General features: G+C 44.5%; 2 protein-coding genes across 3 annotated transcripts in view; one reads left to right on the top strand and one right to left on the bottom strand.

Moving 5' to 3' along the window:
- Positions 1 to 1,430: 1,430 nt before the first annotated feature.
- On the top strand, positions 1,431 to 10,570 carry LOC112071787 (metabotropic glutamate receptor 3; the record flags this gene model as incomplete). The annotated part of the gene is made up of 7 exons (XM_024139215.2): positions 1,431 to 1,673; positions 1,929 to 2,118; positions 3,887 to 4,196; positions 4,341 to 4,534; positions 4,639 to 4,771; positions 5,031 to 5,208; positions 5,353 to 10,570. Coding segments are annotated over 7 exons (1,319 nt in total), but the record flags the coding sequence as incomplete, so codon positions are not given.
- An 824-nt stretch (positions 10,571 to 11,394) lies between these two features.
- LOC112071788 (endosome/lysosome-associated apoptosis and autophagy regulator family member 2-like) overlaps positions 11,395 to 14,786 on the bottom strand; it is a 10,232-nt gene continuing 6,840 nt past the window's right edge. For both annotated transcript variants that reach the window (XM_070439513.1, XM_070439514.1), the window contains 7 exons: positions 14,467 to 14,562; positions 14,152 to 14,245; positions 13,891 to 13,991; positions 13,397 to 13,494; positions 12,848 to 13,023; positions 12,584 to 12,754; positions 11,395 to 12,447 (listed from right to left, as the gene is read on the bottom strand). In XM_070439513.1, coding sequence (XP_070295614.1) covers positions 12,423 to 12,447; positions 12,584 to 12,754; positions 12,848 to 12,939 — 288 coding nt within the window. In that variant the 5' untranslated portion in view covers positions 12,940 to 13,023; positions 13,397 to 13,494; positions 13,891 to 13,991; positions 14,152 to 14,245; positions 14,467 to 14,562 and the 3' untranslated portion in view covers positions 11,395 to 12,422. The remainder of the gene's footprint in view (positions 12,448 to 12,583; positions 12,755 to 12,847; positions 13,024 to 13,396; positions 13,495 to 13,890; positions 13,992 to 14,151; positions 14,246 to 14,466; positions 14,563 to 14,786) is intronic.

Here is a 14,786-nt window from a genome sequence, read left to right as displayed (position 1 = left end):
TATATATAGACCTGTGTTTTATATAGACCCTGTGTTATATAGAACCCTGTGTTATTATATAGACATGTGTTTTATCTTATAGACCCTGTGTTTTATATATAGACCCTGTGTTTATATATAGACCCTGTGTTTTATATAGACCCTGTGTTATATAATATAGACCCTGTGTTTTATATAGACCCTGTGTTATATATAGACCCTGTGTTTTATATAGACCTGTGTTATATATAGACCCTGTGTTTTATAAATAGACCCTGTGTTTTATATATAGACACTGTGTTATATTGTAGACCCTGTGTTATATATATAGACCCTGTGTTTTATATAGACCCTGTGTTTTATATAGACCCTGTGTTTTATATAGACCCCGTGTTATATATAGACCTGTGTTAATATATAGACCCTGTGTTTTATATAGACCTGTGTTATTATATAGACCCGTGTTATATATAGACCCGTGTTTATATATAGACCCCGTGTTTTTATATAGACCCTGTGTTATATATAGACCCTGTGTTATATATAGACCTGTGTTATATATAGACCCTGTGTTTTATATAGACCCTGTGTTTTTATATAGACCCTGTGTTATATATAGACCCTGTGTTTTATATAGACCCTGTGTTTTATATAGACCTTGTTATATGTAGACACTGTGTTATATGTAGACACTGTGTTTTATATAGACCTGTGTTATATATGACCCTGACACAGGGTCTATATAAAACACAGTGTCTATATATAACACAGGGTCTATATAAAACACAGGGTCTATATATAACACAGGGTCTATATAAAACACACAGCAGCATCATGGGGAAATAGATCTCACTATGACACACGTATACAACCCCTCAGTAAACACAACCTGACTTTTTCTTGATCATGGAAACACTGTTGCAATGTCCCTCAGTCTCAGTCTCAGCTATGTTTAAGCCTACCTCAGAGGGGTAAACACTCATGTTTCATATTGTAGTGAGGAGAAGAGTAACCTTTCCTGAAACCTGAAGACTTGTGTTAGCTCCCCAATGGTTCAAACCAAGTTAGTTAACACTGGTGTAACGCTCTCTTACTCTCTGCAGTTATGTTGCTGTGTACAGTATATTGACCTCAGTGAGATGCTGTAACACACGTTTAAACCACTAGATACACTTGCTACATTCTCACTTTGTCACTTCGACTGGCTTTGTATGTAATGTATGTCTTGGAATTCAATACACTCCTCTGTGACACTGCTTTGTTCAAATCGACTTCAAATGAAATTGAAATCCTGACACTAGTTCCATTCTGTTTCTTATCTTCTCTCCCGATCTCTCTCCTCTCATACCCTACCATTCTCTTTCACCCTTCCGCCCCTCTTCTCTCCTCATCCCCCTCTCTCTCTATCTCGCTGTCTCTTTCTCTTTCCCTCATCCTTATCTCCCTCTCAGCTCCCTTCTCTCCTCTCGGCAGTGAGACTGTGGTGAAGTTTGATCCCTATGGCGACGGGATGGGACGTTACAACATTTTCAGTTACCAGCGCAACGCTGATCGCTATGGCTATGTGCCCATCGGCGAGTGGGCGGAGACTCTGAGCCTGAGCAGTGACCTGATTCGCTGGCCAAGGGAGGTGGTGCCCCCATCCCAGTGCAGTGACCCATGTGCCCGCAATGAGATGAAGAAGATGCAGGCTGGTGAGGAACACACACACACACACACACACACACACACACACACACACACACACACACACACACACACACACACATAGGGCTTTGAGCAGGCTACTCACTGCGATCTAGTGACAGCACTAGTAGAAGTTTCCATGTAATTTGTTTTGGAGAATGAAATGATTATAGCAGCTGGCTTTCATATAAACAACCTAGTTTCCTTTTGTAACATAAACTCTGCCTAAGTTAATGTATATGTTTTATACCTGTATCTTGTAGGAGAGTACTGTTGTTGGATCTGTACGGCATGTGAGGCTCATGAGTACCTGGCTGATGAGTTCACCTGTTCGCCCTGCGCCCCCGGCCAGTGGCCCAGTGAAGACCTCACTTTCTGCTATGACCTGCCCGAGGACTACATCATGTGGGAGGACGCCTGGGCCATCGGACCCATCAGCATCGCCATTGTCGGGTGAGACTTTAGAGGAGAGGAAGAGGGATAAGTATCACCAGTTGGTATATATATATAGTGCATTAAGACCCCTTCCCTTTTTTCCACATTTGGTTAAGTTACAGCCTCATTCTAAAATATATATATATTTGTATCACCATCAATCTACACACAATACCCCATAATGACAAAGCGAAAAACAGGTTTTTCGAACTTTTTGCAAATTTATTCAGTATTCAGACCCTTTGTTATGAGACTTGAAATTGAGCTCAGGTACATCCTGTTTCCATTGATCATCCTTGAGATGTTTCTACAACTTGATTGGAAAACCACCTGTGGTAAATGATTTGGAAAGGTACACACCTGTCTATATAAGGTCCCACAGCTGACAGTGCATGTCAGAGAAAAAACCAAGCCATAAGGTCAAAGGAATTGTCCGTAAAGCTCAGAGACAGGGTTGTGTCGAGGCACAGATCTGAGGAAGGGGAATACCAAAACATTTCTTCAGCATTGAAGGTCCCGAAGAACACAGTGGCCTCCATCCTTCTTAAATGGAAGAAGTTTGGAACCACCAAGACTGTTCCTAGAGCTGTCCAAACTGAGCAATTGGGGGAGAAGGGCCTTGGTCAGCCCTTCTCTGGTCTGATGAAACCAAGATTGAATTATTTTGCATAAATGCCAAGCCTCATGTCTGGAAGAAACCTGGCACCATCCCTACGGTGAAGCATGGTGGTAGGAGCATCATGTTCTGGGGATGTTTTTCAGCAGCAGGGACTGGGAGACTAGTCAGGATTGAGGGAAAGATGAACGGGGGGCAAAGTACAGAGAGATCCTTGACGAAAACTGCTCCAGAGCGCTAAGGACCTCAGACTGGGGTGAAGGTTCACCTTCCAACAGGATAACGACCCGAAGCACACAGCCAACACAACGCAGGAGTGGCTTCTGGACAAGTCTCTGAATGTCCATGAGTGGCCCAGCCAGAGCCCGGACTTGAACCCAATCAAAGATCTCTGGGACACCTGAAAATAGCTGTGCAGCGACGCTCCCCATCCAACCTGACAGAGCTTGAGAGGATCTGCAGAGAAGAATGGGAGAAACTCTCCAAATACAGGTGTGCGAAGCTTGTAGCGTCATACCCAAGAAGACTCAAGGCTGTAATCGCTGCCAAAGGTGCTTCAACAAAGTACCGAGTAAAGGGTCTGAATACTTATGTAAATGTAATATTTCAGTTTCAGATATTTTTATAGATTTGCAAACATTTCTATAAACCTGCTGTTGCTTTGTCATTATGGGGTATTGTGTGTAGATTGATGACAAAAAAAGACAATGCAATCAATTTCAGAATCACACTGTAACGTAACAAAATATGGAAAAAGCCAAGGGGTCTGAATACTTTCCCGATACACTGTATACAGTGCCAGTCAAAAGTTTCATGGTTTTTCTTTATTTTTACTGTTTTATACATTGTAGAATAATAGTGAAGATATCAAAACTATGAAATAACACATATGGAATCATGTAGTAACCAAAAAAGTGTTAAACAAATTAGATTATTCAAAGTAGCCACCCTTTGCCTTGATGAAAGCTTTGCACACAATAGACAATGTGTAGAATTGCTTCACATTTTTCTCTCTGTCATGCTAAGAGGGGGGCCACTAAAATGTTTTGCCCCAAAATGGCCCTGGGCATAGGTGTAAAGTACAGGCTTTTGTTTAGGCCTAATACTAATTCTAGACGAATTAGGGGATTCAATCAAATCAACTGAAACTGATTTACTCTCCCTCTGCAGGTTCCTGTGTACATCTCTGGTGTTCTGGGTGTTTGTGAGACACAACAACACGCCCCTGGTGAAGGCGTCAGGCAGAGAGTTGTGTTACATCCTGCTGCTGGGTGTCTTCATGTCCTACTCCCTCACCTTCCTCTTCCTGGCCAAGCCCTCGCCTACTATCTGCGCCATGCGACGCCTCGGCCTCAGCACCTCATTCGCTGTCTGCTACTCAGCCCTGCTCACTAAGACCAATCGGATCGCCCGGATCTTCAGCGGGGTAAAGGACGGGGGCGGGACCACAAGGCCGCGCTTCATAAGCCCCACCTCTCAGGTCAGAGGTCATCCTAGCTGTCAATCAAACAGGGATAGAGGGAAGGAGAGGGGAGGAAGGTAGGGATGGATAGTTATAGTTCAGATGATGATGGTGTTCCTCTGTCTGATGTGTCCCCTCCCCCCTTGCCCTCCCCTCCCCCAGGTGTTTATCTGTCTCAGTCTGATATCGGTCCAGTTAGTGATGGTGTCAGTGTGGTTGCTGCTGGAGGTTCCCGGTACCAGGAGGTTTACGTTACCGGAGCGACGGCAGACAGTGATCCTGAAGTGTAACGTCCGTGACTCCAGCATGCTGCTGTCACTAGTATATGACGTGCTCCTGGTCATCCTGTGTACCGTGTAGGTGGTGTGTGTGTGTACTTCTCAAGATGTATTATTCTGTTTATTGCTTTTGACTTGAAGGATTATTTAGTCTTTCTTTTCGTGTCCTTTATCTGATCTAGGTACGCCTTCAAGACCAGGAAGTGTCCAGAGAACTTCAATGAGGCTAAGTTCATAGGATTTACCATGTACACAACCTGTATCATCTGGCTAGCATTCCTGCCCATATTCTACGTCACATCCAGTGACTACAGGGTGAGAGCATGGTTCACGCACGAACGCACGCACGCACGCGCACACACACACACACACACACACAGCCTTAGGCTGTGGAAAAAAATAAACCGCTGCTTTGGTCTCATTAATCTGACTTTGTGATTAGTCAGGTAGGGTGTGTGTGAAGCAGGATCACGCGCATGTGTGCTTTTGTGTCTGTTCATGCATATGTCCACAAAAAGAATCCTTCCTTCCTCTGTTCCAATGGAGTTCCCATGCTATCTGTCTCCCTCTACAGGTCCAGACCACCACCATGTGTATCTCTGTCAGTCTCAGTGGTTTCGTGGTGCTGGGCTGTATGTTCGCTCCCAAGGTCCACATCATCATGTTCCAACCACAGAAGAACGTCACCAGTCTCCGCCTCAATATCAACCGCTTCAGTGTCAGTGGTCCTGCCACCACATGCGCTTCACACGGTATGGTTAAGTCACGGTCATAGACACTGACCACTGTGCATGGTTCGTTTATGTTGCCGAGGTATAATTTAACTAAATTCCTTAATCTTTTTTCTTCCCATTTTTTTTCTTTCTCTCTCGCGCTCTCTCTCTCACACACATCAGTGAGTGCCCAGTATGTACCGACTGTGTGTAATGGGAGAGAAATTGTTGACTCCACCACTTCCTCTCTGTGACCCCACCCACTCACCTCTCTATCCCCACCCCCCAGAGACTTAGCCAATAGGCACACATTGTGCCCCCCTGTCCCCTCCTCCCACCACGTGGACTAGCACAGTACCATTTCATGTCTGTAGAAAGCGTGTATTATGATTAAATTATTTTCTAGTGCTGTACATATAATGGAATCAACATTGTTGTAGACATACAAAAGAACAAAAAAAACTTTGTAGGAGGATTTTTTGACGCTTTGTTTTTGATAGCTTTGTTAAAAGGCTGTGTTCATTTATTTATAACTGTGCACTGGCTGGGTTGTGATATGAGTGTGTTAGGGTTGTGATAGGAGTATGTGTGTGTTAGGGTTGTGATAGGAGTGTGTTGTCTGCATTACATGCTGACAACACCGGCCACGTGCGTGCGTCTGCATGTGCCATTGTGCGCATGTTGATTTTGTACATCCACACCAGACGCGATCGTGACACGCAGGTTGAAATATCAAAACCAACAATATTAATTTGGAGGTAGGTCGAAACATTCATGGATATTTAGCTAGCTAGCTGTTGGGACTGCTAGTTAGTCCTGGGAGATGAATATTGGGTTGATATTTTACCTGACATGCATATGGTCTTCTAACATTTTGACCCGGAGTCATACAAAATCTTGTGTTTCTCTACTCTGACGATTAATCCACAGATGCCACACAGAAAAAATGGAAACCTACTTAGTTTTGTTATCTTTAATTAATCTCTCCTGTGTTTGTCAAGCATCCACGTGGGTCTGTATCTCCCTGATATTCAATAAGGAGGGGACTTGCAGTCAGTGGAGCGTCTCAAATAGAACCAAGTTCTATTTTAGCGTGTGGCTATGCAGACGCTCGTTCAAGCGCGTGAGCGGTGCGTATGAAATGATTGAATAATATATACTGTATCTGTCCATTTATTTTGCAACACTCGTGCACGCAATGTGGCCTGTGGAGGTTTGCGTGTTAGAGTTGTGATAGGAGTGTGTGTGTGTGTGTGTGTTAGGGGTGTCTGAAAACAGATGTTCTGTACGAGTAGTGGCTGCAACAGCCTCACCTGCAATAGCCCACAGACTTTCTACTCTTGTGCTTTTTTTGTAGGTCTCATTGTAATAACCCAGTCAGTATGCATTTGTATGTTGTATCTGTATATAATATTACTGATGGTTGGAACAGCACAATGTTGAGAGTATTATGTAACTCCAGTAGGATTCCCACTACTGTGGACTGACTGTGGATGAAGCTCTGTGAGTGTTGACTAGCCCTTAGGAATAGAATATAGTATAGTATAGTATGTTGAATCACACATTTGCTCTTATTATGGCAGAATAGTATCAAATATTTATTTAACTTTCCCAATATGGCAGCCAGTCCACCCAATATGGACCATGGTTTTCAACTGGAATGTTCCTTCTACTCATTCTAATTCCATGGAACAGCCACTGTATAGGAGGGTCCCTTTACCTTGATGGCCATAGTAACAGACGTGTGTACAACAACAACACAATGTTTCTATTTAACTGGTATTTCCGCATCAAACGTTAGCATCAGTGTGACAACACAAGGTAGTTCATTAAAAGTGACTCTTTCCAAGTCTTAACTGTCAATATTAAAGAAACATTGTTGATGCACTGCCACAATCAAACTCAGTCACTGATGTTTAATTTAGCATTTACAAACATTCTTTGAAATCATTCCACAAGCACGGTTTGTAGAAAAGACTTTGCTGCGAACAAGTCTAGTTGAACACACATCTTCCCTGCATCCTTTAAACCAATGGGTAGTGCGCTCTCCCATGTCAATGTGTCCTGTAGTCATGTGATGTTCTATTAACTGCTGTGTGTCTGCTAGGCTTATGCTCCAGGTAGAGGCTGTCCTTATAGGCACAGATCTAGGATCCGTTTACAGTCCACCAATCCTAACCATAACCAGTAGGGGTAAAGATGTAAAACTGACCCTATCCTGGTCGCCTCGTCTTCTTTTCCGTAGTGTGAAACATTAAGGAAGTGGAGTCCAGGAGAATGAGGCCACACCCCTCTCTGCTAACAGGATTTCCTGGGGTGTGATAACCGGTGTTACACCTCTGACGCAGTGCGCCTGTCAAACATTTCCCCAAAGTCTTAGCAATAGTGAAAGACAGACACAAAGAGGGGGAGAGAGAGAGCGTTTCTGTGATTGAGCGAACCTAAAGAAGTTTGTGTGTGTGTTGCAGCAGGCAGAGAGGACCTGGATTATGTAAAAGCATCCCATGGCCCAGGAGGCAGAGCAGCATTGTTCAGCCCAGACACACACTAACATACACACAGCTCAGAGATTGGGAGGCTTTGTTGTCCCTAGGCTTATGCATTCACTCCCCAGCCTTGCAGCCACCAGATACTAGACCCTCCTATTCCCTCCCCGCATTGCACATCGCTATGGCAAACCACTGCAACATCCACTTTCACAATTCCTTTTGTTCTGATAGAGTGGGATGGGGGAGTCAAGCATGAAGAACAGAGGTGTGGGATGTTGAATCACACAAGTTCAAATCAAACTTTATTTGTCACATGCGCTGACTACAAGTGCACAGTAGACCTTACCGTGAAATGCTTACTTACAAGCCATTAGCTCTTCTTGAACTGCACTGTTGATTAAGAAAATATTTACCAAATAAACTAAAGTAAAAAATAATAAAAATACAATAACATAACAATAATGAGGCTATATACAGGGGGTAGACTTGGCGCTCCGGTACCGCTTGCCGTGCGGTAGCAGAGAAAACAGTATGACTTGGGTGACTGGAGTCTCTGACAATTTTATGGGTTTTCCTCTGACACTGCCTATTATATTAGGTCCAGGATTGCATGAAGCTTGGCCCCAGTGATGTACTGGGCCATACGCACTACCCTCTGTAGCGCCTTATGGTCAGATGCCGAGCAGTTGCCATACCAGGCGGTGATGCAACCGGTCATGATGCTCTTGATGGTGCAGCTGTCGACATTTGAGGATCTGGGGACCCATGCCAAATCTTTTCAGTCTCCTGAGGGGGAAAAGGTTTTGTCGTGCCCTCTTCACGACTGTCTTGGTGTGTTTGGACCATGATAGTTCGTTGGTGATGTGGACACCAAGGAACTTGAAACTCAAGACCTGCTCCACTACAGCCCCGTTGATGTTAATGGGGGCCTGTTCAGCCCGCTTTTTCCATCAGCTCCTTTGTCATTGAGGGAGAGGTTGTTGTCCTGGCACCACACTGCCAGTTCTCTGACCTCCTGCCTATAGGCTGTCTAAACGTTGTCGGTGATCAGGCCTACCACTGTGTCGTCAGCAAACTTAATGATTGTGATGGAGTCGTGTTTGGCCACGCAGTCGTGGGTGAACAGGGAGTACGGGAGGAGACTAAGTACACACCCGAGGGGCCCCAGTGTTGAGGATCAGCGTGGCAGACGTGTTGTTGTCTACTCTTACCACCTGTGGGTGGTCTGTCAGGAAGTCCAGGATCCAGTTGCAGAGGGAGATGTTTAGTACCAGGGTCCTTAGCTTACTGATGAACTTTGAGGGCACTATGGTGTTGAACGCTGATAAGTAGTCAATGAACAGCATTCTCACATAGGTGTTCCTTTTGTCCAGGTGCGAAAGGGCAATGTGGAGTGCGATTGAGATTGCGTCATCTGTGGATCTGTTGGGGCGGTATGCGAATTGGAGTGGGTCTAAGGTGTCCGGGAGAATGCTGTTGATATGAGCCATAACCAGCCTTTCAAAGCACCTCATGTCTACCGGCGTGTGTGCTACGGGGCGGTAATCATTTAGGCAGGTTACCTTCTCTTCTTTGAGCACAGGAACTATGGTGGTCTTCTTCAAACATGTAGGTATTACAGACTCAGTCAGGGAGAGGTTGAAAATGTCAGTGAAGACACTTGCCAGTTGGTCCGCGCACGCTTTGAGTACACGTCCTGGTAATCCATCTAGCCTATTTAAAGGTCTTGCTCACATCGGCTACCGAGAGCTTTATCACACAGTCATCCAAACACTGTTGCTCTCGTGCATGCTTCAGTGTTGCTTGCCTCGAAGCGAGCGTAAAAGGCATTTAGCTCGTCTGGTAGGCTCGCGTCACTGGGCAGCTCGCATCTGGGTTTCCCTTTGTAGTCCATAATAGTTTTCAAGCCCTGCCACATCCGACGAGCGTCAGAGCCGGTGTAGTAGGATTCAATCTTACTACACCGGCTCTCTAATGATGGGACTTGGTGGAAAATACCCTCTCTCAACCAACCCTTCTCTCCACATTCCATCTCACTCCCAGCCTTTGTCTCCCCATCTTTCTCTGTCTCCCTTCTCTCATCTTGTGAAACTTTGCTGGTGCACTTGTCTGAGCCCACTGCAACACATCATGCCAAGAAGGGTTCTATGAGCCCACTCCAACAGGCCAAGCACACGGAAACAGAGCCGGACTCATATACAAGCCAAGGACATGGAGCTGTCACAACAGGAGCCTTGAGGAGATGGAAGAGATGGAGAGGGAGAGAGGAGTTGGTGTTGCAGTCAGATTGTTTGTGTGAGCTGTGTTCAACTCAAAGCAGTTTCATCCTGTAAAAATAGTACAGATATGAGGAGGCATATAACTACTCCCTTTGAAAGACTACTACTTAGCTTGACCAACAGATGACAGGCATTGTAATGTGTACATATGAAAATAGGCTATGAAAGTGACTGGTCATTCACTAGCAATGTAGATCAGTACAACAGAACAGTGACGTTAAGTCAGTGTTTTACCATTATCAGTGTCAATTCTAATGGTACCAAGTGTGTCCAAAGGTGTCTTTAATAACGTTAACAAATTATGTGTTCGCTTTCACAGCGTATTCTAAACTGGAATTAACCAGTGTTCCCCAGATGTTAAAGGAACAGGCCAGAACATTCCGGAGTCGAGGTAGAAGTTGCTCCTATAAGCACAGATCTAGGATCAGATCCTCAATTCTAACTGTAACCAATTGAGGATGACATTGTATCTGACCCTAGATCAGTGGTTAGGGACAATTTCACCCTACTCCACAATCTGGAGTCAAGGTGAACCCTGACCTCTTTGGACTGGCCAATCACAAAGCAATAGAGCTCATGATGCGTGCAATAATGAAGACATGATGACATCATAATAAATAATAACAAATGATACCCCTGTGTTTGCTGTTTCTTGTGTGTGCAGGACTTTCATAAGAAGTGAAGGGACAGATTCAAAGTGTACACAAACAATTGATTTAACTTGAAATAACAGAAAGAAGGTCAGAATCGTATCATCGTATGCATAATGTAACATCGCCACGCCTGACTGAACTAGGAGAGGGTGAGGGACACTCCCTCTTCAACATCACCATGGTAACCCAAAGCCTACACAGCCCCCCTAAAACAAAGCAGACAGATGAAATGTGTCACGGCTCACGGACGGGGCTGGTCAGACAGATGAGACTGTACTAGGGTGTGTTGGTCAGACAGATGAGACTGTACTAGGGTGTGTTGGTCAGACAGATGAGACTGTACTAGAGGGTGTGTTGGTCAGGACATGACTTAACTAGGTATGATGAGCCTGTACTAGGGTGTGTTGGTCAGAACAGAGAGAGCCTGTACTAGGGTGTGTTGGTCAGACAGATGAGCACTGTACTAGGGTGTGTTGGTCAGACAGATGAGACTGTACTAGGGTGTGTTGGTCAGACAGATGAGACTGTACTAGGGTGTGTTGGTCAGACAGATGAGACTGTACTAGGTGTGTTGGTCAGACAGATGAGACTGTACTAAGGGTGTGTTGGTCAGACAGATGAGACTGTACTAGGGGGTGTGTGGTCAGACAGATGAGACTGTACTAGGGGTGTGTTGGTCAGACAGATGAGACTGTACTGGGTGTGTTGGTCAGACAGATGAGACTGTACTAGGGTGTGTTGGTCAGACAGATGAGACTGTACTAGGGTGTGTTGGTCAGACAGATGAGACTGTACAAGGGTGTGTTGGTCAGACAGATGAGACTGTACTAGGGTGTGTTGGTCAGACAGATGAGACTGTACAAGGGTGTGTGTGTATAAGTCGGACGGGTATCTAGGGCTATGTGTGCACTTCTATTGATCTCAAAGAATTGGACAGAAAGAAAATCCCACCAAGCCTTTCAGAGGGCACGTGGAACACTTTCTTTCCTCATATCCAGATTATTAAGAAAGATCTTAAGGGTTTGTGTGAAGTTGGGCTCAGATGGCAAAACACCTGAATAAAAACAACATGGCCACCAAAGCAACCTGAACAGAGTGACGGAAAACAACACAAAAACATCCCACATTTAGACTACACGACCCATATACCACACCATACACACCCTCATAAATTACACCACCCATATACCACACCATACACACCCTCTTAAATTACACCACCCATATACCACACNAAATTACACCACCCATATACCACACCATACACACCCTCATAAATTACACCACCCATATACCACACCATACACACCCTCTTAAATTACACCACCCAATACACACCCTCTTAAATTACACCACCCATATACCACACCATACACACCCTCTTAAATCATGCCAGCCATATACCAACAATCCAGAGATAATGAAAGAAGGGTGTAATGTCCTTTCACATGTGTTTGTGTCGGTGCGTGTGCATTATGGGTGTGTGTTCTCTCAGGGTGTGTGTGTACTCTGCATGTGTGTATGTATCACAGGAGGCTGCTGATGGGAGGACAGCTCATAGTAATGGCCGGAACGGAGCGAATGGACTGACATCAAACACATGGAAACCATGTTTGATGTATTTAATGCCATTCTACTCATTCCACTCCAACCTTTACCACGAGCCCCTCCTCCCCAATTAAGGTGCTACCAACCTCCTGTGGTATGTATGTGTTAAGGTTTCAAACACTCAACAGGGGTGATCTGTTGAAAAAGTCTGAGGGGTTGGTCTCTCTCCCTGTTCTCTTTCCTCTTTCTTCACCCCCACACCAATCCGTTTGACTGTGAGTAGTTCAACTGTTTAGTTTCACCGTTTCCCTGTGGATGAAACAGACACATACACACGTTAGTCCGTGATCTAGCATTACCAAGAGAGAAACAGATTCTGCACTTGCAAATGTATGCACACACATAGGTAATGTAGTTTGATTTCTGCATAGTTTTTGATTCTTACCCTAGATGTGATGGCTTTGAGTTTGCGTAACAGGGATGTTTTTTTTTGGAGTAGACTACCTCGTCCTCCACCTCTCCCTCCCTCCCTCCATCACAGCACAGCTGTTCAACCACCGGCAGTTCACACTCCTTATTGGACGACATCACCAGCTTAGAGTACTTATACTCCAGCCTATCAGAGACAGGGGGAGACTTAGAAAAGTCAACCTACAGTACTTGTTCTTCCAGAAGTATGAATTAATTAATGGGGTGAATCAGTTCCTACCTCTTGTTCTTCTTCCAGAAGTAGCAGGTGATGAAGAGCAGTGCGGCGGTGAATGCTCCTATCGCTGCCCCCATCTTTACCAAGAAGTCCATGCTATTACACGGCCAGGTCTTGTTCTCCGGGAGGGATACCCCTCCTTCACACAGCTTTGGTTCATTCCACACATACAGTGTGTCCTGGGGAGACAGCAGGAACACACATGACCAAGTTGAATTTAATATTATATAATTAAGCAATAAGGCCTGAGGGGGTGTGGTATATGGCCAATATACCACGTCTAAGGGTTGTTCTTACGCACAACGCAATGTGGAGTGCCTGGATACAGCCATTAGCCGTGGTATATAGGCCATGTACCACAAACTATTGAAGTGCCTTATTGATATTATAAACTGGTTACCAATGTAATTAGAACAGTAGTAATCATTTTTGGGTCATACGCGTGGTATATGGTCTGATATACCACGGCTTTCAGCCAATCAGCATTCAGGGCTCGAATCACCCGGTTTATAACTGAACATAGAGAATGGTAAGTATAACACACGCACACACCTCCCTTGCAGGCTGTCTCTATCTGGTGGTAGTCCGTGGCGGTACACTGAGGACACGCCCTCGAGGTACAGCCGTCACATGTCCCTGCCGGACACTGACTAAAACAGAGAAACATACCGTAACTGTTATGTATGTAACCATTACTTTGTAAGGACAGTCTCAATGAGATTTAATCTAATCAAATCTGAATGCTAAATCCATGTTTGTCTTCAGCTTCCCTCATTCCCCCAGCCTGCAGCCTTATCACACAGAGTTAGATAACTAGCTGCCTGGGAGTAAAAACAAACTACTTCATACTAATTTGACAGTCACAAGAGGATTCAGATTTTCTGTGAATTCAGCTTGCAGTTCATTTCGAGCTTGGACTTCTTTCAAGTCGCTCCTTTTAGTAGAAAACTCCATCGAGGCTGCAGTTTCTGAGAAAGACAGAAAGAGGAAGAAAGAGAAAGAGAGGGGGAAGAGGAGCGGGAAGGAGCCAGACAGACAGTAAGTACCTGGGTACTGTGAGTTCTCCTTGTGAGCTCCTATCCGAGTTACAGCGAAGTGTCACCACCACATTACGACCTGCTTCACATGCCGAGGTTGCCCCAGAGAACTAATCAATAGAAACACAACATATGGTGAAAAAACAGCAGGGTACTACTGTGTAAGAGCAACTAAAAACGACCAAAAACTATTAGTTGGGCCCCAATAACAGTATCCACAGAAGAAGTTGTTTTAGAATGTGTTTTAGAATGAAGAGAACATAAACCTACCGGTAGAAGTTTGCATTTCGGACTTTGTTGGTGGTCTTATGGAACAGGTCTGGTCTTGCCTTCACTCCATCCAGAGTCATGGCCACTGTTGCTCCTACACACATCCATCCATCAACAGGGTTGGGAAGGTTACTTTCTAAATGTAATCCATTACAGGTACTAGCTACCTTTCTAAATGTAATCCATTACAGGTACTAGCTCACCTTTCTAAATGTAATCCATTACAGGTACTAGCTACCTTTCTAAATGTAATCCATTACAGGTACTAGCTACCTTTCTAAAATTGAATGCTCCTATCGCTGCCCCAATCTTTACCAAGAAGTCCATGCTATTACACGGCCAGGTCTTGTTCTCCGGGAGGGACACCCCTCCTTCACACAGCTTTTGTTCATTCCACACATACAGCGTGTCCTGGGGAGACAGCAGGAACACACATGATCAAGTTGAATTTAATATTATATACAGTTGAAGTCGGAAGTTTACATACACCTTATCCAAATACATTTAAATTCAGTTTTTCACAACTACTGACATTTAATGCTAGTAAAGATTCCCTGTCTTGGGTCAGTTAGGATCACCACTTTATTTTAAGAATGTGAAATGTCAGAATAATAGTAGAGAGAATGATTTATTTC

This window comes from Salvelinus sp. IW2-2015, unplaced genomic scaffold (genome assembly GCF_002910315.2).
Source record: "Salvelinus sp. IW2-2015 unplaced genomic scaffold, ASM291031v2 Un_scaffold1718, whole genome shotgun sequence".
NCBI classification, from domain to species: Eukaryota; Metazoa; Chordata; class Actinopteri; order Salmoniformes; family Salmonidae; genus Salvelinus; species Salvelinus sp. IW2-2015.
This window is presented reverse-complemented; position numbering and strand designations above follow the sequence as displayed.